General features: G+C 49.2%; 2 protein-coding genes across 2 annotated transcripts; one reads left to right on the top strand and one right to left on the bottom strand.

Moving 5' to 3' along the window:
• Position 1: 1 nt before the first annotated feature.
• On the top strand, positions 2-1,154 carry LOC101765817 (homeobox protein Hox-A13-like; the record flags this gene model as incomplete). The annotated part of the gene is made up of 1 exon (XM_004986144.2): positions 2-1,154. A coding segment is annotated over one exon (678 nt), but the record flags the coding sequence as incomplete, so codon positions are not given.
• A 6,791-nt stretch (positions 1,155-7,945) lies between these two features.
• LOC101774445 lies at positions 7,946-12,223 on the bottom strand. Its single transcript, XM_004981478.4, has 4 exons — positions 11,907-12,223; positions 8,949-9,560; positions 8,788-8,871; positions 7,946-8,323 (listed from the first exon to the last, which is right to left on the bottom strand). Exons 2-4 carry the CDS (start codon positions 9,436-9,438, stop codon positions 8,223-8,225), a joined length of 675 nt encoding a protein of 224 aa, XP_004981535.1. The 5' UTR covers positions 9,439-9,560; positions 11,907-12,223; the 3' UTR covers positions 7,946-8,222.
• Between the last annotated feature and the right edge of the window lie 277 nt (positions 12,224-12,500).

Below are 12,500 nucleotides of genomic sequence, written 5' to 3' on the forward strand. Positions count from 1 at the left end.
CCTCAAGTCGCAGGCGCTGGGGGGCCACCAGAACGCGCACAAGAAGGAGCGGAGCATCGGCTGGAACCCCTACTTCTACATGGCGCCGCAGCCGCCCAATGCCGCGCCGCCGAGCCCCACGGGCTACGCCGGGTACGCCGGCGTGGGGGCGGCGGCGGCGGCCGGCGCGACGGCGGGGGTCGGGGTCGCGGGCGGCGGCGGCCTCCCCGCGCACGCGTACGCCGCGGGACACGGGTACGCCCCCGTGCCGGCGCCGTTCGCCATCGCCTCGCACGGCTCCAGCGTCGTCGGCTCCGGCGGGGTTCATTACTACGCGCCGCACGAGGGAGCGGCGGCGACCGCTGCGGCCGCGGCCGCCGCGGCGTCGTTGTCGGCGGGGACGGCGGCCGGGGGCGAAGGCGTCGTGCTGGCCCCGCGCGCGCGCTTCGCCGCGCACCAGCCGCTCCTGGCGGCGACGGCAGCAGCCGACCCACCCAGCGCCGGGCGCGACGACCTGATCGACATGCTCAACTGGAGGAGGGGCTCCCACGGCCCCACGGCCTCCGCGGCCGCCACGACCGCCTCGCCGGCCAGCACCACCACCACCCTCACCACCTCCGGCGCCGGCGCCGCCGACGGAAGCTGCAGCAACAACAACGACGACGACGGCGGGGAGCTCGACCTCAACCTCAGCCTCTAGCACTCTTCTCCAAGCTAGCCCCCCAAGGTTAATCGTGTACCGGCCTATCCGTACGCTACGCGTGTCCAAGTTAATTAGCTCCTAGGCACGTTAATCACTCTCTCTCTCTCTCTCTCTCTCTCCTCCCCTTGTATGTTAGTACGCCTCGTCACCTCTCGTCCTTTTTTTGCCATGTCCTGAACTGATGTTCATCTTCTTCTTTTCTTTCTCTTGCTTTCTCGAGGCTTTTGTTTTGTTTGATCCTATTCCTCTCTGGGGCCTCCGGTTGTTTGTTGGGGGCTCGCCATTGCCTCGCGTGTACTCGCCTGCTTCTGCTGCCGGTGCTGGTGACGCAGCATCATCGATGAGTCACCAGTGCCAAGCATGTGGCAGCACAATGTCCTCGCCGCTGCTGCCTCCCACAGTTCAGCTCCTGCTCGGCATGGCCATGTCAATGTTACAACACGTTTCGTGCTGGTGCAGTTCGTTCAGTTCCGCTCCGTGCCTCCGTCTACTACCATCCTACCTGGATTTCTGCATTGCTTGACCTGAGGATCCCCTGCCGCCGGACAGAAGCCCGGGTCGGCGGGTCGCCGTCGAGGTGCCGTCCGGCCGCCGGCACACGAGCGGCGGGGGAGTGGATAGGCTGGAGTGAGCTCCCTGTTCAGCAGCTGTTGCATGCTGGCCGGGTGGGGAGCATGCCCAATCAGTTTACTGATGCTATTGGGTGGTGCAGTATATCATCTGATATTATGTGTTAGGTCCGCGTCCCATCTTGGTCGATCATGTGTTAGGAACTGATCTTGCGCAAAATGTAACCGCGCCGCGGAATCTTAACCGCCCACCCAGCATTTCATTACCTGTCTGATCTTGCCAAAGGTACCATGGATTTACCAGGAGTGCAGTAGTATCAGGGAACAGTAAAAGGGTAAATGCGTAGAAGTGGTGGCCGTGGCGAGGCAGAAGTAGCAAGTTTTAGGATGCTGTTGCTATCCAACTGCGTCAGTTTGTTCAGGTTCAGTCACGCGCCCCATGGGACAAAACAAAACCCGGTGCCGTCCAATGGCGCGCCGCGGCCACAGCGTCCGTAGCGGCAGCGTCGTTGCCATCTGTGCGCTGGGACCCCCGGTACATGGTCCAATAGTACCAATAGGAGTCGCGGCCAGCGAGCGAGCGACGTCGGCATGGGCACCGCAGTACGGCAGCAGTGGCAGGGGGGCCCCGGATCTTGTGCGGCGCCGATGGGCGATGGCAATTGGCAACGGCACGGCGTGCCCCGGCATTGATTCCGGCCGCGAGTGCGCAACAGGAAACAGCTCTTGGGGCGGCCGAACCGCCGGCCGGAGGGGGTGGAGAGGCGGAGAGCGATGGCGGTCGCTGGGGGCGCTCGCTCGGCTCGGCGGCTGCCAGTCCACGGCCGGCCCAGACGCGCCCAGTCCGTCGCTGTCGCGCATCAACGGTGCACACCGCGTGTAGCGGAAGCAGCTCCCTTCCACTTCCAGACCGGGGCGAGAATGAAAGAGGGAGATCCTCGTGGTGTGGCTCCGGGCAATGTCGACATGGTGACGACGCGGCGCACCCGCCCGGGCGTGCCGCACGCCGGAGGAGGGTCCGCCAGCGACGTACTGGGCCGGCGTGCCCCCGCGCGGATAACCATCGCGAGCCGGCGTACTCCGGGCCGGGCGCCGTCGTCGTCTGGCCGGTAGCCGAGTTGGCAGGAGCGGGGGGACAGGGTGGCCGGGGGACGGGGACGGGGAACGGACACGGCCATGTGAGCGGGCGGACCCGCCGTCAGCGACGGACAGGGCGCGCGGGGCCACCGGCGGCGAGTGCCGTCGCCCTCCTCTCTGGCCGCCGAGTTGTTGTTGGGCCTTGCTTGGTCCCGGCACTGCGGCGTCCTTGTACCCTTGCGCTCGGCGCAGTCCTGCGTGTGTTCTGTTCGCGCAGCGGCTGTCTGGTTGCGTTGCCAACGCTCGCTCGCCGCTCGTGCGTTATTCTCTGCGGCACGGGCGGTGAGCGCTGTCTTGCTGCGCCGGTTTCCCGGCCGGCCTGTCGCGTAGCGGCGCCAGGACGGACTGGGCGACTTGGCTGGCTGGCTGACTGACTGGGATAGTGGGATCGAGTCATTGAGAGGTCTCGCTCATTTTTCGTACGGGCTTTGCTTTTGAAAATAAGCAAGGAACCAGAGCTGGTACGTACCAGTGCCCTGAATAGGAGATGGCATGTGCTTGGAGTTTGGAAAGGCTCTTATTTTAATCTCTCTCTCTCTCTCTCTCATCGGGAAGGCAAGGAATAAACAGTTGTTCGAGTTGATGTGTCGTTGTTGCTGCTGCTTTGGCGCGTTGCGTGAGTGGAACCGGGCCGCAGCTGCTGCTGCCTGTTACTCTGTTAGGACCATTTCTGGATAAACTCGAGGAGCTATTCTGGATCGGGAACTTGAGTTTACCGGCCAGTTCGGTTGCGCAACTTGCACTGTCGCACATGTGCCGTGCCGGATCTGGTATGCGCCAAGTGATTTGTTCCATCCATTACGTTATTAAGACCTTACTAATACAACCACTACTACTTCAGCGTTAACTTGAGGCACGTTTTGTTCATGCACGTATTTTGCAACAACACAAGTCAGGTGTCACGGTTCTTTTAGGTTACTGTTTCTTTCATTTGTCCGGCGTGTACACTCATGACTTCGATAAAGAAGTTTGGCAGACACTAGAGTTACGGCGATATACGGACCGAAACCAAACATGGCATATGTCACTTTGGATACTTTAGCAATTTTCATTGCGTATCTTTAAGCATGCTATTAAAGATTAAAATAACTTGAAAAACTCTTCCCTACTACTCCTAAATGATGGAAGAAGACATGACGACGAGTTCATTTTATTCATTACATGGCCTTTTGAAATATCGATATATACTCTCCATGGAGTACCATGAAGTGTTGGTGGAAATGGGGACGATAGATGAGGCACACATCCTCAGTGGCCTCCGTGAAGCTTTGCCGGTGAACTAGACAGAGTAGCGACTAACCATCATCCATCCATCAATGGGTGCGGCACACCCATCGCTCAGACACAAGTTTTCCATGAAAAGTACCAGGCCCATTATTCTTCGGTTAACATGGCCACATCGAGGAAAATCAGTGTCCAGTGCCATCTCTTCTCTTCTCTGCTGCATAAATATTTGTATAAATAAAATAAAATAAAATAGGTGGTCTACGGTCTTTCGTGATTATTCGGTGACCACCAATTTTCTTTGCACATAAAAGTTGCCCAATTCCCTACGAATTAATTATAGCAGCAGTGCCAATAGGGCATAGGCACACTGGAAACCGAAGAGATTCGTAATTTAGTAAGCAGCAATCCGGTAGTTCAGAGAAGAAAAAACTTCATAATTTTCGTAGGCAATTTGTGGCTTAAAAAGGAAGCAAAGAGTGGTTCAGAAAGCCGTGTTTGGAGCGCACTGTGCGCTGCTGCACTGGATGTGGATGCGAGCAGCATGGCGAGAGCCACAGTGATGTGGGGGCGTCGTCGGCGCCAGCGCCACTCGCTGGAAGTTGCAGCCTGCAACGTGCCAACTCGACGATCAACGCGACCATTCTGTCTCGCTGGAGCGAGCGAACGATCACGGCGGTCGGCGGTAGTTTTTGTTTGCCCGGGCCGCGACGAGCGAAGAAAGATAAAAGCGGGCTGGTGATCGGTACGCGCAGGGGCGCAGGCCGGGCATGCGTCTCTCGCGTGGCGATCGATCGATCGATGGATCAGCGCCGCTGTCGGCGTGTGAACCGTGATTGCACTTCTCATGGGACGGAGGGAGTATTGCGGATCGATCTGGACTCAGCCGATGGATGCATGGATGGATCCACGCGACGCATGCGCGGCCGCACCCCGACACAAGAGTTGCGCGCTTGTCGGCATCCCCCAACCACCCCTGGAATTTGCAATGGTGGTAAAGGTCGCGCCATCCATCAGTGACGGATGGATGATGGATCCAGCTCCAGCTAGGAGCAGCATTCAGGCTCGGTTAGCTCCAACATCTTTCCTGCTTTGAGTTAAGTCCGACGTAATACCTTACCTGGAGGAGGAATTAACCAAACACATGACGCCCCGCAGTTTTGCTTTCACTCGTAGCAGTAGCACACAAACAATGGAGTGGAAGCTAACTTAGCAAAAAAAAAAAGTTTTTTTTTCCTGCCACGTCGTTTACATACATCAATCCGTAATTTGCGTTGTGCATGAACACGCGCGGATACAGCTCGGCAGCAAGCTCCCCGCCCTGCACCCGGCGGTCCCAGGCGCTCAGCGCGCGCGCGGCAACAGCGGCAGCGTTTGCATGCCTGGGCTCGTTGCCATGCTCGTGTCTCGGCTGCCGAGGGGACCCGTATCCGTGTGCGAGTTCGCGGCTCGCGCGCCCGTGCCCTCGGCGCCTGTTCGCTTCACTCTCACGGGCTGGCCGTCCGCTTGCTGCACGCCCGGCCACACCGGCAGGCGGCGGCGCGCTAGCTCCCTGCCGGTTCCCACGACGCCAAGGTGAGAACTGCCACGGGTTACAGGCTTACAGCAGCTCAGCTCAGCTGCCACAGGGACCGTGATGCAGCCTGCTACGGGGGGTACGAGCACGACGCTGCTGGCTACACGTGAGGACAAAGGAATGGGCGGGCGACGCCGTTGCGTGCGTACGCTGTGCATGTGGGACTAGTGGCTAGTGCTGTCGTTACCAACAAACAGTGTCTCGGCATGATTGGCGTGGCCCTCTCTCTACTCTCCAGAGGATACTTGAATGGTTTACGAAAAGTCAGCCAACGGTCTGAAACTGAGGTCATCGGTGTCCAGACATGGTAAAAAAAATTCTTGTGCCGGAACGGGATAGGGACCTTTCTTCTGCGAATGGGACGACGGAAAAGACAAGGTGCCATCTCCCTGACGATTCTGTCGTCCTCCTCCCCCCAACATGCAAACTAATGAAAAATGTTAGGATTTTATTGGGACCCACACGTCATCCTCTAACACCTTTTCCGCCATTTCTCTCTTGGAGGCTACTGTGTACTCCCAGTCCCACTTTGCGAAACTGAAACGACAAACGAAACACAGCAAAGGCCCGAGAGGGAGGAGAACAAAAACGATGCCGAGTGCGATGCAGCTCGGCTCCACTCACGCGTTTGTCTGAATATCACATTTCATTTTTTTTTCCTTCTTCCAAGTTGCACAGCGAAGAACATTCCTGTTGCCGCACCGCCACGGCCGGTGGCCGAAGACAAGCCTTATCCGATCCGGCTGCCAAGTGGGGCAGCGCTAGATCCCCGGCTAGATTTGCTGCGATCACATGTCACCAAACTTTGATCTGGAATCGGATCCGGCCCCCTTTTTTCAGTACCACTGCCCTTTCTTTTTGGAGATGAGGGATGCAGTGTTGCGAAAGCTGCAGCCCCTTTCTCCTCGTCGCTCGTCGCTCATCTTTTCCATCTGACCGGCAGAAGTGACAGCCAAAAAGCGGCGAGTAGATCAAGCTGGGCCCAAGCAGTCAGATCGGTTGATCGGAGCGCCAACGACGGAAATTTTTTTATTTTTTATTTTAGTATTTTGCAAAAATATATGGCCAAGTAAAAAATTGCAAATCTATACCGCCATTTGAAACGGCGGAAGGTACCGCCAGTTGAACTGCCGGTAACGTATATTTTAAAGAATCATAACTAATTCATATGAACTCGGATGAAGATAAACTTTATATGAAAATTGTATATTTCGATGAGGTCTACAACTTTTTAGTTAAACTTTTTTTATTTAGATCCATCTTGGTGCTCAAATAATCGACACAAGTTTCAAATCTAAAATTCAAATTTTAGATCTAAAGCTGAGCAACACACGTCCAAAAAATCATAACTAATTCATATGAGCTCGGATAGAGATAAGTTTATTCAAACATTGTAGTTCTCGATGAGATTTATAACTTTGTAGTTCAAACTGTTGGTATAGGTATATATTTATAATTTTTTTGTTTGGCCATATATTTTTGCAAAATACTAAAATAAAAAATATAAAAAAAATCGCCAACGACAAACAGGAGACACAGATTCAGTGGATAAGCTGATAAGGCAAGTAGAAAATGGGCTTCCGATCAAAAAGGAAAATGAGAAAAAGTGAAATGGGCTTTGATGGCAGGGAACAAAGGTGCTTGGATCCCTAGCTGGACCTTGCTTTGCCTAGCTAGGCAAGAAAATTTGCATTTGGTTCCTGAGCAAACTTTTCTTAATTTTTTTATATTTTGTCTTTTATGATTTTGTAAAAATAAATAGCCGATTCAGAAATTTGCGATTAAACGTCTGAAGCAAACTACCGTCAGTTGAACCGGCAGTAACATCCCCTTCTGGACAATACACTTTCAAAAAATCATAACTAATTCATATGAACTTGGATGAAGATAAATTTTATATGATATAGTTCAAACTGTTTTTATTTGGTGCCATCTTGGTGCTTAAATAATTGACATAATTTTTAAATCTAATTTTAGCACCAAGATGACACTAAATGAAAAAAGTTTGAACTACAAAGTTGTAGATCTCGTCGATTTCTACAATTTTCATATAAAACTTATCCCTATCCAAGTTCATATGGATTAATTATAATTTTTTGAATGTATGCTGCCTAATTTCAGATCTAAATTTTGAATTTTATATCTAAAACTTGTATCAATTATTTGAGCGTCAAGATGACACCAAATGAAAATAGTTTGAACTATATCATTGTAGATCTCATCAAGATCTACAATTTTCATATAAAGTTTATCTCCATCCGAGTTCATATGAATTAGTTATGATTTTTTGAAAGTGTACGGGGAGTTACCGCCGGTTCAACTGGCGGTACCTTACTTCCACCGTTTAATCCAGCGGTAAGGGTCCATTTCTGTAAATATTTAGATTTTCTATTTATTTCTGCAAAATCGTAAAAAATTAAAAAATCGCTTTTCTCGGAGTCTGTGATGGCAAGCATTTTGCTTGCTTCCGACGGAGAGGAATTTTGGCTAGCGCTGGCGAGGCGAGGCTAGGCCGGCCCAGGTACCAAGCGCGCCCAAAGTAGAAGCGAGCTCGTTCTGCACCTGCCTGCCCGCCGCCGCCGCGAGGCGACAGCTCGGGCTGAATAGGTCCGAATCTGTTTGGGTCGACTCGTGTTACCGGGCCGGATCGGCGATCTAAATCAAAGATGGGCAATTAATTTACACGCCGTCACGCGGATTTCCTATAACTGTACCACATTGTGCTCTCTCTCTCTCTCAATCTATACCATATTGAGATTCTTGACAAAGGAATAAACAGAAAATAGTTAGGTTTAGCCATTAAGCATACCAGGCTTATCTATATGGGTTAATACTAATTACATAGCATTACAACAGACCCACATCACTAGGGTGGTGAGGCAGCGAAACAAATACAAAAAGAAATACAAGAAGAAAAGGAGATGCATTACATGGCCGTAAAAAGAGTCATAAAAAACTGGAGCTACACAAACAGAGCATGTCCTTTCGGCAATGTGCTTGAGCATCGCAGCTCTCTTGATGCTATACGGGCATCTCATTTCTGAGACTGCCGCTGCAAAGGTGTTGGCTTCGATGAAGCATTTGGGGAGACCTTCCCAAGGACATTCAAAGCCTTCATCCGCTGCAGCTCTTTCCCTACACAAATGCCAAACCAAAATCACAATGGTTGTTTGTTCATTTAGTTTGATGGCAGATGAAGTGTAAATATGGAAATCAGATATCACCAAGTACCATTTGTGGTTGCAAGATACTACAGAGTACAGACACTGAAAAGTATTATGACATGTTCAAGTGACTTAGACGGTATACAACAAAGCTAATGCAACCCATTGTGCTTAGACACATACTTTACTGAAGCTCCAAAGTTGATGAAGGCACAGGCAACGGTAAAAAGTGATTGAAGGGAGATTAGGCAGCATAGTACGTACTTCAATGCACAAAGTACATATAGGATGGAGACGCATGGGGCATGTGCCACATATACAGGGGAAATCTATCGAGATGCCATAGCATATAGATGCTGTGCGACAAGACAGTTCAAATGAAACGACCATAACCTTCAATATGGTAAGAAAGTAAGAATGGCAGTAATATCTCACCTTCCTCCACTAGGAGGTGTATTGCCCTTTTCTCCAGCTCAATCGCATGCATGCTTCGCCCAGCTGCCGAAAGGGACCTAAGCTCTGAAAGTAATGGGAGGGAATCAGCATTCTACGAGGGGAAAATCTAAAAGTTACAAAGGTTTTAACAAACTTCTTACTTCGCAAATAACCCTCCTGGGTCGAATGATCACAGCTCTCCAAATATGTCTGTAATCGATTAAACCTCTCGTTCCAGTATTGTATGCTTAACTGTTTCACATCCTCTTGAATGCCAGTGCCAGAAGCAACTGGTGGCTCAGTTTTCTCTGGCACAATTTCTGCATTTGTTTTTTCAGGAGATTTGGAAGATACTATTTCTACAGATTCAGCAACAGGGGATGACACTTGGGTCCTACTGGCCTCCTCTTGTTGATCTTGTTGAACATCTTGGTGTGTCTCCTGCTCTTTTGCTTTGTCTCTTCCATTACCTTTCAAATCCTGAGAAGGATTCACCTTACTATGCTCAGATTCTACTTTTCTTCTTACATAAACATTATGATATCCAGGACTCGAGGGAGTATCAGACTGCAGCCGTTTGATGCCCACAGCCTTTCCAGGTTCTGTTGTAGGACCTTTATCTTTTGGCAGTGGAGAAGTTCCTTGAGACATATTTACGATATTTGCACCTTTCTTTGGCAACTCACTTGTTGCTGTTTTTTTGGCTCCAATGCTACTTGCTTATCACTAGATGGTATGGCTCCTCCAATACATTACGACAATCTTAATGATACCTGCAATGCATAAGATGCTTTCCATCAATAAGACGAACAAGGACCACAAAAATGGTGAGTTGAAGTTACAGCAAAAGGAGCTAGTAGAAGAAAGAAATTTTTTTAGCCTTTTTTTAATCTAAAGTTTTAATAATAGCATATTTGAAACTAAATTTTCACGTAATCCTTTTGGTCATGCCAACGGGCTTGCCATGACACGCTAGATAGCTTGGCCTGACTAAGCTCTTGAGTTATATCAAGCATGTTGGCTTGGCCAAGTTTAGGGGTCAAGCCAAGCCGTTGGGCAATGACCAAATGGGCAACTTCTTAAAACTTTAGTTCCGCATGTTATAAAATTATTAGATTAAAAAGGGCAAAAAAAAGCCTAGAACGAGGCATATTTATATATAAGGTCCTCACACATAGTTTTGTTTTCATATGCCAGTGCACATTTTACTTAGTAATTCATTTAGATGAACAACATCCTAAGTGAAGATGAAAAATAGAGCAATTCAGAACCACCCCCCACTGCACTTGCCTTTGAAACAATGTCTTATTCTGTTTCCTACTATGCTGTTCCAATAAAAATTTACAAATGACAATCAAATTAAACAATTACCGAACCAGAAGTAAAAAGAATTGCCCTTGTTTGGTCATAAGCAAGGACCGAAAGAACACAAATTTATCCAGAAATAAGCTAGTTACCGCTTTTTGTTGGATCTTCGATCATATATTCATATAGCACCGGTTTAACTTGAGAGAAACATACAACAAACTAATATTTCTGGCAATTTTAGCATACACAAAATATAATAAAGCTTCCATTAATCAAAAGGCAAACCAGCCAGAACAAGCAAAGCAAACGAAAAATCTATCATTGTCAGTAAAAACCAGTGACCTATGCAAGATTCCTATCAGCAATTATGCCAAACTGAGTAGTAAGCATTCTATCTTAACTCTTACATCAATACCATTCTGCATGAGTCATGAATTATCTTGCTACTATAAAAGTCGGGGCTCTTTCATGATTACTCTACTAATAGGTAATAGCAACACTAATCCAAGTAGCCACCCTCCCCAATGGACATTGTTTGTTTATAAGAACAAAAAACATAAGAAAGCCAATAAAATTATTCTAATCTTCTTCAAACTTCAGTGCTTCATGCACAAATGATTTTTTTTTTCTCTGCTGCAAACACCCACTGTGTTTTTATTCAAACCATCCATGTCTCTTTCCATATCCACACACAGCAGTTGCTATCTAAATGCATATGCTACACTAAAAAAGATGAATCAGATACAAATGAAAACACAAGCACTATATTATATTCTGATGATTGAATAATGAAATCGAGACTGACATGGTGCACAGACTTGTTTAACAGGGGACCTGGTAACTATACTTTTTGCCAAGCCAAACTATAAATTGTGTGAAAACAGCAAGTTCTTAGTGACAGCATGCTTAAAAATGAGTCCATCTAGCCGTCATGTAACTAACAAGAATTGTGTGCATGTTGTTGAAATTTCAAAATTTATGTTAAGCTTTGTCCATTTTCTGTTAACCTAAGAACAACTAACGATTCTGCCATAAGGGCATTAGTAGAAGTCAAGTGATTTCTTATAATCGCCATCTCAAGCTAGCATCATTTGCACTAAAAGAATAAATGGTACCTCTTTTAGAGCCTCCTGACCACAGCACTGGCAGAACACAGCAAGATAAGCAACCTAACAAATTTGATTGCTTCCGAATTCTGAAGCTAAAAATTGTTCAAAATTTGTCCGAAAATAGCAAGTTCTTAGTGACTGCATACTTAAGCTAAGGACTAACTAACTTGGTTGCCTTTCCTTAAACAAGAAATTCAAAGAGATTGCAGTGAATATCTTAAAAAGCAGAAAAGTGATGTCAACTGATTTCTTATACCTGGCATCTCAAGCCAGCATCATTCATTTACAGACAAAATACACAGCAGGTACTTATTTCAGAGCCTCCTGACCACAGTACCGGCAGAAAATGCAAAATAAACAAGATTAAAACAATATTTGATTGCTTCCCTATTCTAAACCTAATTAATATGGAAGCAGGAGGGGGGCAAATGCTTCCTTTCATGCCTGAGGGATTAGAGTAGAGACCGGCAGTTACCTGTCCTAATGCAGCGAGATATTTGCATTCCACAAAAAGGTCATCGCCCAACAAATCTAGACAACATTTCAATCCCGATTCATACCATAGAAACACATACAAACCGCAAGCAGGGGAATTCAGGGTCCGCTCACGAGCACAGAAGATTCCACGGTGGAGCCAAGCACTCCGTCAGGGGGACGCGGAAACATGGCTTCTTAGACGAATGGCAGGCGCAGGACACTCACCCGAGATCGTGGAGGCGAAGACCCGCGCCGCGCGCCGCGGCTGTGGATTTGACTGACGGAGGGAGTGCCCGCGGCGGGGGAGGTGATCCGAGGCCGTCGGCTCCGAGGCAGGGCGCGGGATGAAGGGACCCACGAGCGCGGGTTCCAGGTGACGGGCGGCGGCGAGGCTGATCGGCGGAGACGCGGAGAAGGCGGGGGAAGCAGGGGGCGGATCGAGGAGACGGGGCAAGAATTGGGGGCAGCCGAGACAGAGAGAGAATCCAACGGGCAACTGTGACTCTGTGTGGCTGCGGCAGCCGTCAGATGTAGGGATGGCAACGGGCCCCGATCCCCGATCCCCGGCGGGGATGGATCTAATTGGGGCCATTTTACTCCCCACGGGGGGCTTAACGGCCAAATTTGATCCCCATCGGGTGAAGCGGGGCTTGGAACGTTCCATAGGTCCCCGTCCCCGTTCCCCGCTAGGGACCCCGAATCTCGTACTGTATGATACAGGGTGATACACCCCACTAAAACTTAGCACATGTCATATCGGATGTTTGATGCTAATGGGAGTATTAAACATAGCTAATTACAAAACTAATTACACAGATG

This window comes from Setaria italica, chromosome IX, assembly GCF_000263155.2.
Source record: "Setaria italica strain Yugu1 chromosome IX, Setaria_italica_v2.0, whole genome shotgun sequence".
In the NCBI taxonomy this organism is placed as follows: domain Eukaryota; kingdom Viridiplantae; phylum Streptophyta; class Magnoliopsida; order Poales; family Poaceae; genus Setaria; species Setaria italica.

Bases quoted from the DNA above. Each gene is read 5' to 3' on its own strand.
- LOC101774445 (XM_004981478.4), bottom strand. From the start codon at position 9,438: ATGTCTCAAGGAACTTCTCCACTGCCAAAAGATAAAGGTCCTACAACA. The intron at 8,872-8,948 runs GTAAGAAGTTTG...CATTACTTTCAG, and splicing joins CCAGGAGGGTTATTTGCGAA to AGCTTAGGTCCCTTTCGGCA. The intron at 8,324-8,787 runs GTGAGATATTAC...GCATTTGTGTAG, and splicing joins ACACCTCCTAGTGGAGGAAG to GGAAAGAGCTGCAGCGGATG.